Genomic DNA, 20,228 nt, shown 5'->3' with positions numbered 1-20,228 from the left:
GCAGCTTTTCATTCCCTGTCTGCACGATAAACTGATATCATCTTTACAGACTGACTATGAACTGTGATGAAAAAGCATCATGACAATCCACTTATCAATTTATTGCCATCTGTGATTAATTATTAATTAGCTGTTCCTCTCTTACTGTCTCTTCCTCTCATTCTTCTCTTTGAAACGTTTTTTAATGTCAGAAAAACAAATTAATAAATAAAAATATTAAAATTTAGTCGGTTTTTTTGCAAGTGAGTCGTTAGGCTCTGTTGAGCTGAGTGGTGTGTAGTTCCTTTGCCTGGGTTAGATACTACATTACCCACAATCCCTCCGCACAGCTACGAAGAAACTATCCATGGCTCTAACCAGCCGCTGCCGGCTCCGAGGTCTCAGGATCCCAGCGGAGGCGAAGTGCGGTAAAAAATAATGACGTCCCGCTCGGACAGGTACACGTACAGTATTTTTTACCTGTGCTTGAGTTTTTTTGAATCCTGAAATAATTAATGCAGTTATTTTTATTTTTTCTACATTTTTATAGTCTGCAGCAGCTTCGTCCTGTATAACGCTAACCACACTGACGCCCCTTCTCTCCTCCTCCTTCCGTCACCTCCTATAAACAGGGCAAAGATGTTTATTCGGGCCACACCGTTCGTTAAACCCTGTCTCTGTTAGTTAGTTATTAACTGATCAGTATCATGACGATGGGGGGTGAAGGTGCATCAGTTGCGCTTCAGAAGTAGGTGAGCTGCATGCTGACACAGTCGTGCGTCACAGTCTCTGAAGTCACGAGTTCAATCTGTGATCATAAATAAACCTCTGTATTTCAAGCTTTATTACAAACATTAGCAAGGAAGTAATACCTCAATCATTTTTTCTGTTGGAGAAGTTTGAGGTGGCGCCCGTTAAACTAATTTTAGCCTGTTAATAATGTAATCAGAGTACTACACGCCAGACATTTTTTACATACTGACTGACAGCATCATACAGTTGTTGCAGATTTGTCAGCTGCACATCCATGATGCAAATCTCCTGCCCCATCACATCTCAGAGGTGGAGGATTGAGATCTGAACTCATGGTCATGTTCATGAAACAAGTTTGAGGTGATCTGAGCTTTGTGACGGGGCGAAACACGTGACATGATAACGGACAGAATAAAAATTAAAAACTTGCTACCAAAATAATGATCAACTAACAACAGACACCAAAGACACAATGTTACTAGATTCATCGTAAACACGAATATTAAAGAAGTCGAAACTTAAACCAGTGGTCAGACACCATGAGCACTAGGATGGTGAAGAAGATAACGAATGATAAATTGTGAATTTTTACAGTTTTCAGTTTTCTGTCTGTCTTCTGTCTTTGTCCTTTGGGTTGTTGGTCAGCCAGACTCCCTCTGTAAGGGCTGAGACTGACAGTTTGCACTGTTTTCTCACATCACGTGTATCATAAGAAATCATTTTGCCCCATTTGGTTTTGTAGTGTTTCTGTTGATCAGGTCAGTGAACTGAGAGGAAGGATCAACAGACGACGTCCATCATGGCTTCGTTTTATTTAGAGGTGGCTCTATTAATACCAGCCAAGCAGCTCTTTGCTGTCAGTGTTACAGTGATCCTCTTAGACTCTGTCACTCACTCTCTCGCAGAGAGAGAGAAAGCAGGACACGAAGAGAAGAGCAGATTTTTCAGATGATTAAGGCTTCACAGACGTGTGAGTGCACAAAGTGAAAACAGACTAGAAATAGACCTGTAATTAACACGTTCACGGCCTCGGTCAGTGCTGAGGGCCGCTTGCTGTTGTTTTTGGGGAGGTTGCCACAGTGACGGGTGAGCTGGAGGGTAACAGGTTGTCGTCCGAAGCAGATTTGACTCTGCTGGACTGCACAGGAGCCAGAATCTCCGGCTGCTGGTCGTTGAGGTCTGACCGCAGGTAAGATGTGGCTGACTGCAGTGTTGCCGCTGTTGTTTTCTCTCAACACAGACACCTTGCTAGTTTTCCCCTAACAAAGCTCACATACACACTGTGGATACGTGTGTGAGTGCTATAAATAGTTTGCAACCAGGGGTTGTTGACAGGTCAGAGGGAGTGCCGTATCCGGATTAGTTTGCAGTGATTTGGTGTGAGAGCTGGGTTTATTTGGGTTGCTTGAAACGTGTCATTACTGCACATTTATAATGACCTCAGTCGAATATGCAAAACACTCATTAGTCTTCACTTCCATTCAAGATTTGTCCCATTTAGTATGCATGCGCTGTAGTAGTGCATCACATCCAAAGCAAGCAGGGTACCGATTTAGTTTCTAATTATTGCCTGTGGGAGTGTAGAAGTCCAGAAAGAGTCCCCGGAGAGCATGACGCAAAAGCTAAGCTGACTTTTCTATGTTCCACAGTTAACGGTGATGTGAGCCTAATCTAAATCACTGTGATCTAAGCTGCTGTGTACCTAATAAATGACCTTACAGAATTACTACTACACTCTAAGCAGAGATAAAGGAGTATTCAGATTCTTTATGCCAGTACTGCACCATAACCGTAAAAGGAATGACAGTGTAACTTAAAGCTTTTGTTTTGTGGCTACAGTATCAGAACTTAAAATAGTGAAGAGAAAGAGTCACAGCATGTGTTTATAGCATTGTTACGATAACAATAGTACAGCTCCACTCCTACTGAGCTCTCACAATGCCTTTATGCTACAAGCTGCAGTCACCCTCATGCACACTTTTTATCTACTTGCAGAAATGCCTATGGATCAACTTGACATTCACTATCTTGAGCGTACAATGACGTTAGCTTTTCAAACTCTCAGCTTGCTGAGGTGGAGCCGGAACAGTATTCACTGCGGATTAATCGGCTGTATACTTTCTTGAAGCATGTTTATTTCTGTATTTGTAAAATGCGTAACAGTAGTAACAAATTTCCATCATTCATACCCATACAGCTGACAAATTAAGGATAAACCAACATCTCTTTATGTTAATAAAGTGTTCTCATACCACACCATGCTAGAAAAGCTTCAGTCATCCAATATGTGTAATTCCTAAAAGACTCAGAACTTCACTGGAGGAAACACCATTCTTCTAAAGGCTATATTTGGTGTTTTGATCATGGTGTCACAAGCTGTCAGTGTAAAGTCTCCCAGAAACGCTCACTTCTGTTTAAACGTGGTTCCTGTAAATGTCAGAGCATATGATTCATATCATCTTAGTACTGAAAGAGATCCTTCTCATCAGGATAGTGATTTTCCTCAAAGAATAAAGGTGATCAGTCACAACAGTGAACTTTTACTCAAAGCGAACCTGAAAAACCTACCAGCAAAACACCCCAGAGCCTCAAGACCCTCTCACAGTAGGGGTCAAGCGATAAGGATCCTTTAATATGTCTTGTTATATCTGAGGAATAGTCTAAACTTTACATTTACTGTAACTGTATACAAAGAAAAGCTGTGATTTCTTGCAGTGTGGGAATCCACTCTCCTCCAGTCCTTGGGCAAGATACTAACCCCAAGTTCCTCTCTGATGCATCCATCTGAGTATGAATGTGTGAGAACGTTAGATAGAAAGCATTTACATAGCAAAGAATGGGTGAATGAGGCCTGTTGTATGAAGTGCTTAGAGTGTTCAGATAGACAGAAAAGTTCTGCGTTACATTTTTAAATGTTCTTGATTTGTATTGTAATTAAAGTCCTATTTTTTTTCAAGTTGTGCCAAAATGTCATGCAGTCAGAAGTGCAGCAGATGTCCTTAAACTGCTGTTACAGAAAAACTGGATGTGGCCCTTATATGAGATTTTTCATCCTCAGTGATCAACAGCAGACCTCATAAACAGTAATGTGTTTGCGTCTTTTCTGCTTGCACAGCAGGTCTTGGCATTCTAGAAGTTGTACCTTGCTGTTGTTGTTGTTTTTGACCATGAGCTCCACATTTTTTAGTAAAATATTTAAACAGGATGGTTTAAGGATGTTTGGCTATGGTGCAGATTTAATGCTTTCTAAATACAGAATTATTGGAAGAAAAGAACTAATTAACTTTAATATGTATAAAGGTATAATTTAATTTGTATATGTTTGTTTGTTTTCCTATGAATGTGTAGGTATGAATGTACATGTATGTGTATGTGGGCCAATGGCAGGTTAATTGAAAGGAGGATGAATATTTTATTCATGATATTGCATTTCTATTCAAGCATAAATTTGAGTTGCTTCTGTACAATTGGTTAATATATCCTCCTGAGAACTGAGGAACGTGAACTTTTTTGTGATTTCCTTCCTCTTTGGAGCTAAGAGAGGCCACCCAAACACATGAGATATCAATGGTAAGCCCAGGATGTCCTCTATTTAGTACATTAGGACTTAGTAAGCTAGCTCAAATAAGTCAAAAGATATAGACCAAATCCATTCCATTACAGAGGACTTAAATGAATAGGATGGTACTCAGGAGGATATGTAGTTTTGTTTTGTTTGTTTACCATCTAAACTTCACCTATCTATCTATCTATCTATCTATCTATCTATCTATCTATCTATCTATCTATCTATCTATCTATCTATCTATCTATCTATCTATCTATCTATCTATCTATCTATCTATCTATCTATCTATCTATCTATCTATCTATCTATCTATCTATCCATCCATAAGTTTTAACTAACTTGTTAGTATACTAATACAAATACTTGTTAGTAATGTTAGTGTTAGCACTGTGTGTGACCGTAAATTAGCTGCATCATGCAGAAAAGCCCAGTAAGTATTTTCAAAATAAATATAAATTTGCATTAGAAATCAGAGAATACAGACTATACCATTTGCTATAATAACTCTATAGGCCTAGTTGTGACAGTTTCCCTCAGGTTCCTTCCAGGGATTGTTTGTTCAGGCTGTGACCTGCCCTGCTGTTTGCTGTTTTTGCAGTGGGAGCGGGGAGGACTCGTTGGACCGCCTCCTGCCCCCGGCCGGGGCCCCTCGCAGGAAGAGCGCTACCTCTCTGAGTAAAACAGAGCCTCCTCTGCTCCGCACAGGCACACGCACCATCTACACCGCTGGCCGCCCTCCCTGGTATGACGAGCACGGAGCTCAGTCAAAAGAGGCCTTTGTCATTGGTACGACACTCGCTGATGATGTTGTTGGTCCTCCAGACTGCCAAGTCGTGGCTTTGAGCTGCAGAAGCTGTCCTTAATGTCCTATTCTCTCATATTATACCCATAAACATTTTAGTGCTATCACACATGCATACCAGCAGACAACATTAGACACACTCTGAAAAACACACATAATGGGCCTTTGAAATGCTGTGTGGATCTGCAGGGCTGTGTGGGGGCAGCGCCTCAGGGAAGACCACCGTGGCCAATAAGATCATTGAGGCTCTGGATGTGCCGTGGGTTGTGCTACTGTCGATGGATTCTTTCTACAAGGTGATGCCTGTTTGTGTTTTTTGTCTTTATCGATTTGGTAATTATTACAGATTATCTGTTGGCTTGTTAAAGGAAGAAATGATCTATGTGCAGAGAAAATCTTTCGGTAATCTTAGGAGCATTTCCATCACAGACTCGAAGTAATCACTGTACTGCTGTCACTTGATTTAATAAGAGGTTGTGGTTTTGCCTTAAAATTACAGCCTTCGAATGACAGACTATTCATGTGCTGCGCCAGTGAAAATGAACCTACAGAGACCTGCAGGGGAAAAAGAACAGAGAACAATGGAGTAACATATTTGTGTTTAGGAGGAACCTGGAACAAAATACACTGTAAGAACATCAATTAAACTTCATTTAAATCGCCCAGTGTATGCTAAACAAGAAAGAGTTTGAGGCTTCCACCAAGACTAAAAATTCCCTCCACAACCTTTATGAACGGAGTTTCTGGAACCAAAAGTGTGTCTCACAGTTTTTCTTCTAATATGTGTGAAGAAGTCTCATCCACAAAAATCCAGATTTCTAGGTGAAACTAACCACTAGTAAAATTTTCGTGCAAGTTTGTTTATAACTTTTTGTGTAATCCTGATAACAAACAGAGCCAATCGCATAACTTTCTTGGTAGAGGTAATCAATTTGAGTACCAGCAGGAAACCAACATGTTAGCCTGTTTGTTAAATCTTCAGAAAAGATGTCAGATTAATTAAAAATTTCCGTCCATGCTCTAAACTGGTATGTAACTGATACAGTGCAAAAACATTGCATATTTTGTTTAGACAGTAAATTGTCCTCCATCTTGTTCAAAACAGAAAGTTCCAATTTGATGCTCAATCCAAAACAAGTCATTATACGATCCACCATATTGTCTACACAGGATTATGGACCTATCCTGTATGTTCATGCTGTCGCTAATGCTCTTAAACCACTGGATGCGCTCTACCACAGTGCCACGTGCTATTCATTACTGCAGACAGCTACGGCTCTCACCAGCTGTGAGTTACACAGTCATCAGTCCAGAAAGCACCCACTGATCTGTGATCTGTGTTTGTTTTCACAGACTCAGACATTTAACTTCTTTAGTTGAGATCAGTTGGGAAAATGTAATCATTACAGATAGAGAGTCATAACAAGTTCCTCATACTGACTTTTTTCGTGTAAGCTGCACACTCATAAGCAGAGATGTTCAGTCCTTTATAGGACTTTAAATCTTGCTCATGTTTCCAATTATATTTGTGCATTGTGGGTGTTTTTTTGAGTGAAAGAGTGTAACTATTTGCTCTGCTGCAAAGAAACTCTTGATCTCAATTAAATTTGTCACATAAATAAATCTTAAGTTAGTAAATTACAAAGAGAAATATTTAATATTTATGTTTTCTGTCCCAGTGTCCAGAACCACACTAAATAGAAAAATTATTCATCACCATCACAGAGACATGAACCAATCATTTCGAACAAACCACATATACTCTGATCAGGTTTTTTTAGAAACTGCAAATGTTTGGTGTCTTGTAGAGTTTAAAAGATCAGTAAAAGAAGAACTATAGTTAGATGGTTTATTTTTTAAATAAAATACATATAAAATGTTAATTACAACCAACTTTCCAAATGGTAATTGAGCTAATCCACCACCTCTGCCATCCAGCATTAAATCAGTGCCATTGATTATTAAATTTGGATTTTTGAGCCCAGTAAACTATTAATCTTGATTCCTGTCTTTATGCCAAATCTTCCCACTGTGCAAAGCAACATCAGAGTGATGTCTTTTATGTGTCAGTTTTGGACGTCAAATTTTGGTCCACTGAAGGAGTTGTTTTGTAACAACAGGCAACACCTTTTTTTCTACATCTACTGAACGTCTAGTGTTGACGTCCATAGGACCTCCGTGTACAGTCTATTTATAGTCCCAGTTTGGTCGTTTTGGACGACTTTTCAACGTCAAACTTAGACTCATTTTAGGTTTTTTTACTGCTTCCTTAGGCTTCTTAGTCCCATGTTTCCAGAGGGTGGAGGACATGTTTCTTATAGGCTACCAGTTAATTTTTCTGTAGCTTTCTTTAAACCTTTATTACCTTTATCAATATTAATCATGTAAATTTGCTGCACCTTTCATGGACGTCCAGATGAAGTCCAAAGTTCAAATGTTGACGTTCAAGCTGGGTCATGGTTGGATGTCCAAATTGTAGACCTAGTTTGGTTGCGTATAGTTGTCCAGAACTAGTCGTTGACCAACGGACCCAATATAGACATGATCTGAACGTCTATCCGACGTCCAATGTTTAGTGGGATCAGTAAATTAAGACAAAATGAGGTATGCTGAAGTCTCACTTCTCTCTTCTGCATCCACAGACAAAGGTATCAGCTAATTAGTAATATAATCTATAAGTAATAATATAATTTCACAGAAGAAAATCTGCTGTTACAATTAACAGCACAGCAATCCGTAGTTTTTGTCAGATAATTGCATTAATAAGAAGGCACCAATGCAATTTAGACGTCCATCTCAGTGACTGACTTAAGCTGAAATGAAGCCTGTCAGTTCATGCCAGTCAGTCAGATGGTCCACATTCCTAATTTTAGGCGTTAGCAAAGGATAAATGGGTCAGTTTTTGAAAAATTCACCCTCACTACACTTGCCATGAATGGGTAAATTAACTTAAAACATCAAAGCTGTGTTTTGTGCCAGAGTTAAAACATTATTTGAATTCTGTTAAGTTTCGTATTTTAACTTTCGAGTCTATGAGGACTGACTTGTTTGCAGAGCCTAAAGAAGTCATTGGCCATTAGAAGAAGTGAAGTTGTTAGCATTATAATAAAACTGCATTTTCAGCCCAGGAGTTTGATGGTTCATATTTATGGTAATAAGCTGATCTAAATGATAAAATAAACCCTCATTTAAAATCTTTAAATAGTTAATCAAGTTAATGAGGAAGATCCTCTGAAATTCATCTTTACTTTGTGTCTTTCAGGTTTTATCCCCCGAGGAGCAGGCTCTGGCCGCAAAGAACGACTACAACTTTGACCACCCGGGAGCATTTGACTTTGAGCTGCTGGTTTCCACCCTGAGAAAACTGAAGCAGGGCAAGAGTGTGAAGATCCCGGTGTATGATTTCACCACGCACAGGAGACATAAAGACTGGGTGAGTTTGGTTTTATTGCTTCAAAGGAACCTCAGTGTTGATTATGCCAAAGATGAGATGGACCAGAAAGAACCCCAGTGATAAGGCAGCATTCAAAGCTGAAAATGTATTAAACTTAAATGAAATTTAAATTTTTAAAAACTATGTGTCAAAGTGACACACTGCAGCTTTAATCTTATAAAAGCTCAAACGACTGTTTGTGGCGCCGCTTTCTTCTTTAAAGACTCGGCTTTCCCTCCTCTTCTTGCAGAAAAATGTGTACGGTGCCAGTGTGATCATTTTTGAAGGAATTATGTCGTTTGCAGACAAAGAGCTTCTTCAGGTAAGACAGTGCATTCTTTTATTTCCTTTCTTTTGAAGAATTCTTGAGTGAAGCAGACTAATCATCACCAGGAATTGTTTTTGCAGCTGCTTGGCTGAAATGAACATTATTGAACTGTTTGCTCTTCGCACCTGCAGCTCCTGGATATGAAAATCTTTGTGGACGCAGACTCAGACATTCGGCTTGTCCGCCGGCTCCGCAGAGACATCACAGAGCGTGGACGGGACATTGAAGGCGTAATCAAGCAATACAACAAGTTTGTGAAGCCAGCCTTTGAGCAGTACATCGAGCCAACCATGAGGCTGGCAGATATTGTTGTACCAAGAGGTGAGCCAGACAGGCCTCGTCTTTCCTAAAGACCACCTAAACTAAAATGTTTGGACATATTTGTTAACACTGGCTGTTCTCGGCTTTTTGTTCCCTCCAAGGTGGTGGGAATATGGTGGCCATTGATCTGATTGTCCAGCATGTTCACAGCCAGCTGGAGGAGGTGAGTCACCAAATCGCTCTGTATACTTGAGAGCATGGTGCCACCATGTGTCTGAAAGCTGAAACATGCAGACTCCCAATTCTTTGTGGGATAAGTGGCATCAGAAGAAAAATACATCGAGCAAGCTTTCACATTTTTAACCCTTTAACTTTGAAAAATATTGCCAGCAAACTGAATTAAAAACACAAAACCTGCAATTTGTTGATTTTACAAGTGTTAAGTGTGTAGCCATGTGACCTCTACTGTTGTCCAAAAGACAGTGAAAAGTGAGTCCTGCAGTTGGAGTGGATGGCATGTTCCTTTATTGTGATGAACATGCTGAGTCAGTCGGATGTGGCCCATCCTGAAAACAGTCCCCAGTAAAAGCAGTATATGTGTTTGAGTCACATATGATAAAATCCTCAGTGCCCTGCTGTTTTAATAAATTATCTATTCAATTAAAAAAATAATTAGGAACAAATGTACTCAGTAACTAAAACTAAAAACAAAGACTAGATGTGAATGTTGATTTTAGTTATCAAAATACAAAGACAGAAGAAAACCAACTAAAATCATGCAGTACTCTGCTAAAGTCGTCTCATTTTTTGGTGTTTAAATGGGAAAGAGCTGCAGTGATGTATTGAAACATGCAAACATACAGTATATAACGCAGAAATAGAGTTTGTACAGTTCTAATGTGTGCTCATGCAAAATATTTGGTGTGACCACCTTTATTCTTGAGCACAACCTGAACTCTAAGGCAAGCTTTTTCTTTAGGAATAGTTCTCCAAGCTTCTTAAAGGACATTCAAAACTCTTCATTGGATTTTGGCAGCCTTTTGTTTTGTTCTGTGTCAAGAGGATTCCACACTGCTTCGGTAATGTTGAGGTCCCGGCTGTGGGGAGGCCGATCCATGACTGAAAGTGTTTTATTTTGGTTTTTCTATCCAAGTGTGCTTTTACTGCATTGGCAGTGTCAGGGCAAGATATTAAACGTTTTTTTAAAAATAGGAAAAACAGCATCACTATCTTCTGAAACATTATTTTTTCTCTACTATTATTTTCATTTATCGTCTCTCTCTGTCCTCCCTTTATGCAGCGTGAACTCAGTGTCAGGTATGCTGATACATACTTTCACTTCTGTGATTTTGGTCCACTTATTTTAATTGGAAATTTTATATTCAAACTGTGTCCTCTATGCCTTCCACACTGTGCCCCATCTGTCCTCTCTGAAAACTCCCTGCCGCCTCAGAATCCCTTTTCTCTGATAGTGTGTCGGACTAACAAAGTTAAACCTTTCGATCTGATCTGCTTTGTCTCAGGGCGCTCCTGGCCTCTGCCCAGCAGACGCAGCCGTTGCCCCAGACGCTCAGTGTCCTCGAGAGTACGCCGCAGGTCAGAGGCCTGCACACCATCATCAGGTAGTGACATGTGATCATGATGTCCTTCCTGCAGTCCTATAATTTGAAATTTAAAAACTTTTTGATTCCCTCCGCTGCAGGAACAAAGAAACCAGCCGAGACGAGTTTATCTTCTACTCAAAGAGGTTAATGCGGCTTCTCATAGAGCATGCTCTAACATTTCTACCATCTCAGGTGAGTAAACTTGGTTTGAATATCTAGAATCATTACTTTTTATTAATATGATTACCCTTACATGAAAAGAGTTGCTCATAGTGATTAAAACAAACAAACAAACAAAAAAAACAGTAATTAATTCCCTCCAAATCTATTGAGTTTCTCATATTTTAATTCATAGTTTTGGTTTCAAGCTGACTGCATTTTGAAGCTTTAACATTAGCGTTTTGGCCCCCACTGTGTTGGTTTTTTTAGAGCCACAAGTTACCTTGTATGAATAAAAGGGCTTGAGAAACAACATACCAGAAAGTTGATGCTAAATACACTCACCAAAACTGAATAACAAACTACTGGGATGTTCTTAACTACACAGCAAGCCATAACGTTAGTCAGGTTATCAATCAAAACCCTCCGAAAGTCACCAACGGCACACACAGTGAAGTGAAGTGTTGTGATGAGTCCGAGCAGATACCGTTTGGCTGCTTGTAAATCAGCGCAGCCATATCCTATACTCAATCATCCTGGTGGGTGACTTGTAAAAAAGTCACCTGTCTCAGAGGTTTTGGAAGTCAGAACAATCCGTAAAGCCCCAAAAGCTTTTTTTAATGCTGTACAGTTGGACATTTTAAAATGGGAGTATATGGGGATTTACTCGTTTTGCATCCAGCCTCAAGTGGACACTAAATGAACTGCAGTTTTTTGCACCCCTCGATGGACACGGACACAAACACAGCAACAAAAACAAAGTTGCAATGTGCCTGCTGGATGTATGAAAGTGCAATACATGTGTTCCTTTAAATAGTCAAACTAAGTATGACCAAGTATTAAAAAATAATCTGAATTTTACATTTCATGTTTCATAAATCAGCTGTATCAATTAAAAAAATAAAATGAGCCATGGTGAACCCTGTCGGCTCCCAAATTTCAGTGATTCCTGTCACTGTCATGCAAACAAGAAATTTTGTCTGTAACTATAGCGTTATGTTCTACATACTGTGTATTAAAACAACTTCATCTTCATATTCATGTATTTCTATAATCACAAAACAATAAATCCTTTTTTGCGATTATGTTTCTTTCTTAAGATTTTTCTATTACATCTTCGATTCACTGAACTGCAGACAACCCTGTTTTCACTTTTTTCATCCTCATACCTTCTACTGTTTGCCTAGCGGTTAACAACCAAAACCACTTAACAGAGCATATAATTATTTCTCTGTATTTCTCTGAAAATGTACTTGTGTTAAAGCTAAGTGAACACTATTTATGTTGAATTGAGGAGTGAAAAGCTGCCCTTTTTGATGTGAACTCTTGTAATAAAACTTGTTAGGCTTACTGAGTAAAGCACCTCATTAGAGACCCCTTCACAGTTAGCTCGTGCATGTTAGTCATATTATCCAGAGGGCATGTTTCATACTTCACATTCTAAATCTGCTGACTTTACCTTTCTGCATAATGAGCTGATATTATTAACTTCTCCTCAGTCACATAAAACAGTAACAATTAATTTCACCGGGGATTTTCTTTTTTTCGTTTGTTTGTTTTTTTTGGCAAGGAAAGTAACACTGAAATATGATAAAACTTGAAGTGGACCCATTATGCTCATTTGCACCTCCTGGTTTTTATATTTGGATTTCTGAGGAGTAGCTTTGCATAATTCACATTTTAAAAATAAACCTTATTTTTAAGGGATTGAAGAACCTAGGTGCAGCTCAAATCTTCAAAGCTACTCTCCTTTTAGGTTCCATTACATTTAAACCAACTTTCTTCTGATTGGCTGCCCCTCGTGAACAAAATCTTTTATATCAGGTGGGCGTGGCTTCTGACCAAAGCTGCTTGCTAGCCAGAGCTGTGTGCATGAGATGACCATGTTAGGGATTTCTAGGGATTAGGGATTACCTACTGAAAAAGTAACTAAATAAATCACTATGATACTCATTACAGCAAAAAAATAATAATCTGAGTACTCTAGTGCAAATGTAGTGTTTGTACTAAAGATCAGGTTTATATTTTTGTATTTTTTTATTTAGTGCCACTTTTTTATGTCGGTGTGTTTGTTTGTGGGGTATTTGGTGTGTAATAAAACATCATTTCTTCTTCTGCCTTTGCAGCCGTGTTCAATTCAGACCCCACAGGGCCATGAGTACGAGGGCTGCAGTTACAACGGTAAAGGGGTAAGTGATGTTCTTGTTTTACAAGGTCTTGTTAGCTTCCAGTCGAGTATGTCCTCAGGGTTTCTGTCATCATGCTCGCTCCGCTGCCTCATCTCCTCAGATCACCGGTGTGTCGATCCTGCGTGCAGGAGAGACCATGGAGCCCGCCCTGAGGGCCGTGTGCAAGGACGTCCGCATCGGCAAGATCCTCATCCAGACCAACCTCGACTCAGGCGAGCCAGAGGTAGAAAAATATGAGTCATTTACCATCAAATCCATGTGCATGCTTTGCTTTCAAGACTTCACGCGCTCCTGGGTGTGTCTCAAAAATCACATCAAACAAAAGATGAAAATGTTTTGAATGTTTTTTAATTCTTTTTTCACTTCCACATGATGTGTGTCTCCGTGGTAACTACCCTTCCTGCTTTTGTAACCATGGCAACTGGTCTCCTCCTCTCTGGCCTCACCAGCTGCATTACCTGCGTCTGCCCAAAGACATCAGTGAAGATCATGTCATCCTAATGGACAGCACAGTCTCCACCGGCGCTGCTGCCATGATGGCAGTTCGAGTCCTATTGGTGGGTGGAAATTAGCATCATTACCCTGCAGTAAGGCAACAGTAGGGACCCTCTCCTCTTGGGCAGTCACATGTGTTTTATTACCCATCTGTGTGGGCATTGAGTTGATGTTATTTTTTTCTCTGGTGCAGTTTGAGTTGTATTATTCCTGCAAGGAAAAACCCAAATGAATCCTTTCCACTTATTGACCTTCTTAAAGTGATCAAGAAACCACTAACTGTTGTTGCTGTGATGTGTGTGGCTGAGCAGGATCATGAGGTGCAGGAGGATAAGATCATGTTGGTGTCGCTGCTGATGGCAGAGCTCGGGGTGCACTCTGTGGCCTATGCCTTCCCAAAGGTCAAAATCATCACCACTGCTGTGGACAAGGGCCTGGATGATTTTTTACATGTAATTCCTGGTATCGGTAAGCACCTCCATGCATCTTTTCATTCTTTCACGTCTTTCACGTCTTGTAAATTCAGATGGCCTGCGTTCCTACCTGTGCACACATTTTACCTGAAGTGTTTAGGGGGTTCTTTCAGCTTGGAGTCAGGAGGAGAAAACTTTTGAATTATAGCTGACGTACAAAAATAAAAATTTAATGCAAGTTCATAAATCTTCATTAGCTTACCACACCGCCTTCAGTGTGCAGGTGTTGGGTTCATGATTTTAGCTTTGTGCAGGAAATAAAAAGCAGCAGACAAAAGATAATAAGCATCTGTTTCTCTAGTTGACAAATTTAATTTCTTGTACCAGCAGTTTGTAATATTATGATTGTGTCATGTTAGATTTGAAGCAAGCATCTTTTTCTGTCACTACTGAGTGAATGAGCAACGTGAGCATCAGATGGCCCACTCTCAGCTTTACAAACAGAAGTACTTACATATAATTATATAACTTGTCCTGCAGAGAATACAAGTGAAAATACTGCAGCTGTTTTTTGAGGTGCACATACCTGAAATCTCATAAAACTCATTTGCTTATAGGCATTGCAGTCCTGAACTTTTCTCACACTTACCTGATAAAGAGACAAGTGTTAACACAAATGTCCGATGCACTCACATTGCATTTTAGCCGGTCTTTAATCTGCCTGTTGCCTAGTATAGGATCCATTTGGTATCAGATTGCACCAATGTGTGAATGGTGTAGCTAATCGTCTAGTACATTTACTGTTAATGAGTGGTCATCCTTTGTCCTGCCTCCAGTTGCGCTATCCTGGCAGCACCCCACCTAATCCACACATTTCTAGTAGTGACAGTGTGTTTGAAGCTGACTATTTCCTGAAACATGCACATGAGAAAAGATAGCTGTGGAAACCTGATCACAGCCTGATCGTAGCAATGCTGTTTGAAGTTCATGTGTGAAAATGCAGTTAGGGACAGCAGTGCCGAACGCGGACATATCAGAGATCCCACAGTTCAGCTTAGCCAAAATCAGGAGTGTCTGTGTTCAGCTTTGCCGAGGATCAAACGCTTGACTGCAGTGAGTCCAAAAGAGTTGCAGGAGGAGATATTGTTTAGCTGTTAAAAAAAAGGGAAGGTATCAATTTAGACTTGTTATGAACTGTGGGTCAAATGTTTATAGTTTGAAAGAAACAAGTCTTGGGGTTGCATAATAAGGTTCAATCAAATACTGCAACTTCATATGTATTTATATACATAAAGTATTGTGTCTGTGTGTTTATGCAAACTGATATTTTTAATCACACTGAGACAAAAAATAGGGGTAGTTGATGTTTTTATATGCTCAAAATGGGTCATTAAAGCCCGTGGGTAGATGGTTGCTAGGCAGCATGATGGTGTCATAATATATCACGTGTAATTCAACTTTTGTGGATATAAATTAGATGTTAAGGTCATAAAATTAAAACAACAGGATGCTTTAATAAGGTGCTAAAGTTGCATAAATGCAAAAAAACCCCAAATCATTTTAACCTGTTGCAAGGCGGTTGCTAGACAACATGATGATGTTGTAATATCTGATGCAGATAAGAACCTACCGGGACCTACGATGTATGTGTGCGCCAAGTTTGGTTGCTGAACTCCTGACGACCTAGGAGGGGTTTTTGGACAAAGAAACAAACATACAGACAGATATACTGTAGCATTTGTGTATTGTGGGAAGATTTATTATTTATCTAACTGATAACAGAATATCTGTAGAAGCACAGATTTTTTTACCAGAAATTCTTCATTTGATCACTGTAACCGAGCACATATTTGGAAGTTGAGAGTCTCTTAAATGTTCGAGCGTTGTGTGTGTAAACTGATGTCCGTCCAAGCAGTTGTTGTTTAGATTCAAGCAGGTAGGAAGCGAGTTGAGTTTAATTAGAAAGTGAAAAGCGAACATAAAATCAATTTAACGTCCTTGAAAAATACCAGTGGAAAAATAGCTTTCTCTTATTGAGCCATTGCTTGTAAAAAAAAAAAAAAAAAGAGAGAGAGGAGATCTATATCAAAAGCAGAAATTCAGTTTAAACTTTGATTCAATTTTTGCAGCTATTTAGCTTTACTATCTCTTCACACTGTGTTTTTCAGTGCGTCTTATTTTCTTTTATCGTTACATATTTCTCTTGCCTGGCTTCGGGGGGCGATCTCTGCCCCGCTCTGAGTGCGCTGCTGTGTGTATTTTTTAGGGGACTTTGGGGACCGGTACTTTGGGACTGATGGCTTCGACAGCTGGAGTGATGAGGAGGACCAGGAGCAGCTGTCATACTGACTCAAACATTTGTGAGACTCTGTGAAAGAAAACACAAACTACTTGAAAACTGTTGTGCATCATCCTCTTCAGGTGTAGACTAGCAAAAAAAAAAAAATTGTTATATTCACTTTTGTGTACTGTAAATTATTTTTTTTTACTCCTCTGAAGATGATGTCTGAGTCCAGGTTTGTGCATGAGGGATATTTTGTTCTGCTCGAGTATTCATCTTAAATATTTTAATACCGAACAGTAAAGCAGTGCCATTACCTTTGAGGTGCAGTAAAACAATAATGCAATAACGTTATTAAATGGGTCCAGGTTGCACCAGCTGTTCTTAAATCCAGAACTTAGTAAGAGTAAAAGAGTAATTTCAAAGAGTAATGTACTATATTTAGTTGGGCAATTAAAATATAGTGAATGTCTTCAGTAGTTTTGACTGTAGTAATGTGTAAATCTGTCATGCATATAGGGAGTTTCAGTTCAATACAGCAGCACCGTGAGGCAGCATCAGTATGGAAACATGCCCACGGTAGCAGGTAATGTTTGCCTTGTTCACAGTCTCAGTTTTACATATTACCAAGCCAAAGTACAGCTGATTGGACCAAAGAAAAGCTCACATACGATATTATTTGAATAAAAATTAGGAGATCACCAACAGTAAGAAGTTTCTAGGCTCGATTTCTGCTGATTGCTAGGCTGTCTCCCTGTGCGTGTGTGGGCTTTCCTCTTAAGAGCTTGAAGTCCAGTCGCCTTCTTTTGAAGCTCTTAAGACTACCATGACCTGGATGACTGAGAGCCTGCACAGACATGAGGGCTTTCCTCCAGTTTCCTCTCGTAGTTCTAAGACATGTGTGTCAGGTTAACTGGTGATTGGTGAGCTTGTCTGTGGCTGTAGAAGGCTCTCGCTGGTGATCATTTGCCAAAGTGGTTAAATAATTTAATTTTTCTTCATTACTAGACACTAATGAATACATGTAATTCATTATTACAATTATTTGGAATTTTCACATTAAAAAAACCCATAAATTTCATCCTCATGGTGGTGCTAGATGAAAAGTTAGAGGTGCTTCTTTTTTGGGGTGAACAGCACAATAGACAATTTTTTAAGGTATTTGTGTAATTCTTGAAGTCGCAGATGAACTTATCTCTATCGATAAAACCAATTGTGTCTAAACATAGCTCTGACCAGGCTCCATTGGAGAAGTGTGTTTTTAAGAAGAAAGACATTTCACACAATTTAGATTGAGTGTGAAACGTCTGATTGCATGAACCCTACCACCATTATAGGTCATGTGTTTGGTCATTAGTTTGACCATTTTGTGAGCATAATTTCAGACCTTTACTGTTACAATGTAATTCAACCATATTTTCATAGCAGCCAACTAAAACCAATTAACTCGTTTGCAGTCATCTAAACAGCTCAGGCTAATATTATATTCTGGGTATTTGGTTCACATAGATACGCAGCAGTGATGTATAGGATTTACAGGCTATAAATGTTAGTGTGGTGAAGCCTGTTTTAAATTGGGGATATGTTCATTTGCACGTAGTTGTTGAGTCACTTGTATTTTTATAGCACATTTAAAAACACCTGGCTTGGGCCCAAAGTGCTTTCCAGTCCAGGCAGGTGGATTAACAAAACATAGAGGAATGCATGGAAGGTAAAAACAGCATTAAGAGAGAAATATGAGTAAAGGAACTGGGAACATATCAAAGTAATGGCATAAACACAGTGTAATTACACTTGCACAGCATTTGATTTTCCATCAATCCCCTTTCTTCCACATATCCAATTCATAGGATCATAGTGGGGCTGCGGCCTATTTCAGTTGTCATGGGGTGAGAGGTGGGATACACCCTGGCAAGACACCAGTCTTTCACAGGGCTAAGAGACACAGACAACCATCTACAGCCAATGCAGAACCGAACATGCAAGTCTTTGGATTGTGAGAGGAAGCCGTGGGTGCTGGAGGGATCCCACGCAGGCAGAGGAAGGGCTCCAGTCGGCCGGTGAATTTGAACCAACAATGCAGCAACAATGCTAAACTTTGCAGCGCTGTGCTCCCGTGCATTTCTTAAAAATAAGTTTTAATTAAATTAGAATTAAAAATTTTATTTTTTTGCAGCCAAAGCAAAAAAAGATATTTTACATGAAAATTGCCCCTCAACACCTTTTTCCTTCTCACTGTTGCAGTGTGCTGCTCATAAGGAGTCACTTCCTCCAAAATACTGTGGGGTCCAATGTCTTACAGAATAATGCTACTGTGATTTAGTACTATACAAGTAAACACGAATTGAACTGAATTAAATACTAGAAATAACATTGTTGTAGATCACTACTGTTTTTCAACTGAAAGAGTTTTCTTTTGTCCTTGTCATAAAAAAAGAGCAAAAAGTCAAAAATGTGAGCACTTTTTATCCACCATGGTTTATTGTGTCTTATAAATCAAATCAAAGCAATAAAATTTACTGCAAATACATAGTTACAAAGGAAACAAGTCTGAGTTTATGAATAGCTGGTGCAACAAGAAAGTGTTCAGTGAACTTTCACACTTTATGCTGCTCTAGAAGGATTTTTCTGTATGAAATGGGTTAAACTTATGTCTGAAGTAGAGCTGTTGTTTTAAATTTATAGTAAAGACACATAAGAAAGGGGGGATTAGATAAGGATTAAAATGTAAAAAATATAAATCTTGTATTCAGGGTATGAAAAACATGAGATTTTGATACAGATTCAGTTTTCAGCTCTCACATCCACCACTCCAAGTTACTGCTGGAGTTTGACATGGCGTGTCTGCGAGGTGCCGGGTCACGGACGGTCACATGCTCACGCTTGAATACTTTAAAAGCTCCTCTGACTCTCAGGGTTCACGCACAGGCCGCCTGGCTCCTCTCTGCAATGCACTTTAAGGCCTGAAGGGGTCAGTATGGCTCACATTAAGCTTCTTCCAGTATGATTTATAGTGTGTTTATTACCTTTGAGAAATGTGTTATTTTACAGCACAGGAAATGCACACGGACTCACCTGAATCACAAGTTAGAGGTTTGATGTGAGCAGCTGGAAACATCCTTGTGCTTCTCAGTTTAACTGACTGATCTGGTGCTGGCTGCGGCGTGTTAATGCTCACTTGTGAACTTGTAAATAATAATGTTTCAGGGCTAAAAATGAGCAGTAAAAGATCACCTTCCTGTCGTGTTCGCGTCTCTTGATCCTTCTGGAGAAAAAACTGACTCCCCAGCCACTTTGTGACCTTATGCTGAGTGTTATCTCTCCTCTGTCTCTCTCTGATCCTCTGTCTTTTCACCATCATGCACTTTGACTGCGTCTGACGGCCTCATTCATTCATGTTTATTCAGTCATTCATGCTCCTCACAGCGAGATTATCACATCACATAAGCTGTGAACGTGGTATCATCTTCACACCTACAGAATCTCCTACTCGTTTGTTTTGGGCTGTTTTCCTTTTTTTCTTCCTGCGATAGCTCTTCGCCGAGTGGGTGACACTGTGATCACGGATGTCATACGACGCACGCTGTATTCTCCAAGACAGCAGAAGACTCGCTCAGCCATGTGACTACTGCCTCAAGGTTAACCTGTTACCATGGAGACAAGCCCGCCAATGAAAATTCAGCAGACGGTTGCGATGTTGACTGCAAGCTTTTTGTTTTAAGGGGTGACCTATTTTTTTTTTCCTCCCCCTCCCTCCCCAACACTTCACAGCCACTCAGACGCAGACCCCGCTACTCTGGCACATGTGCACGTGCACACAGACATGCATACAGATAAAAAAAAACATGGGAATGCTACTCACACACATGCACATACACGCTCCTCAATGAGGTCTGCAAGGTTGTGCACAGAAGAAGCAAAGGACAAAATGCACAGCTTTAGATTTAAAGTGGGAAAACATTA

At 39.7% G+C, this 20,228-nt stretch overlaps 1 protein-coding gene across 1 annotated transcript; it reads left to right on the top strand.

The window, feature by feature from the left end:
* The first annotated feature begins 332 nt into the window (after nucleotides 1-332).
* Nucleotides 333-19,493, top strand: uckl1a (uridine-cytidine kinase 1-like 1a). The gene is made up of 15 exons (XM_031735892.2): nucleotides 333-437; nucleotides 4,899-5,086; nucleotides 5,292-5,398; nucleotides 8,365-8,535; nucleotides 8,786-8,857; nucleotides 8,995-9,184; nucleotides 9,286-9,347; nucleotides 10,425-10,441; nucleotides 10,648-10,746; nucleotides 10,827-10,920; nucleotides 13,014-13,076; nucleotides 13,177-13,299; nucleotides 13,526-13,633; nucleotides 13,883-14,039; nucleotides 16,251-19,493. The coding sequence occupies exons 1-15, from the start codon at nucleotides 418-420 to the stop codon at nucleotides 16,331-16,333; spliced, it is 1,554 nt and encodes a 517-aa protein (XP_031591752.1). The 5' UTR covers nucleotides 333-417; the 3' UTR covers nucleotides 16,334-19,493.
* The last annotated feature ends 735 nt before the right edge of the window (nucleotides 19,494-20,228 follow it).

The sequence above is a fragment of the Oreochromis aureus genome, linkage group 20 (genome assembly GCF_013358895.1).
Source record: "Oreochromis aureus strain Israel breed Guangdong linkage group 20, ZZ_aureus, whole genome shotgun sequence".
Classification (NCBI taxonomy): Eukaryota; Metazoa; Chordata; class Actinopteri; order Cichliformes; family Cichlidae; genus Oreochromis; species Oreochromis aureus.
Note: the sequence above shows the minus strand (reverse complement) of the source record. Positions and strands in the feature narration are given on the sequence as shown.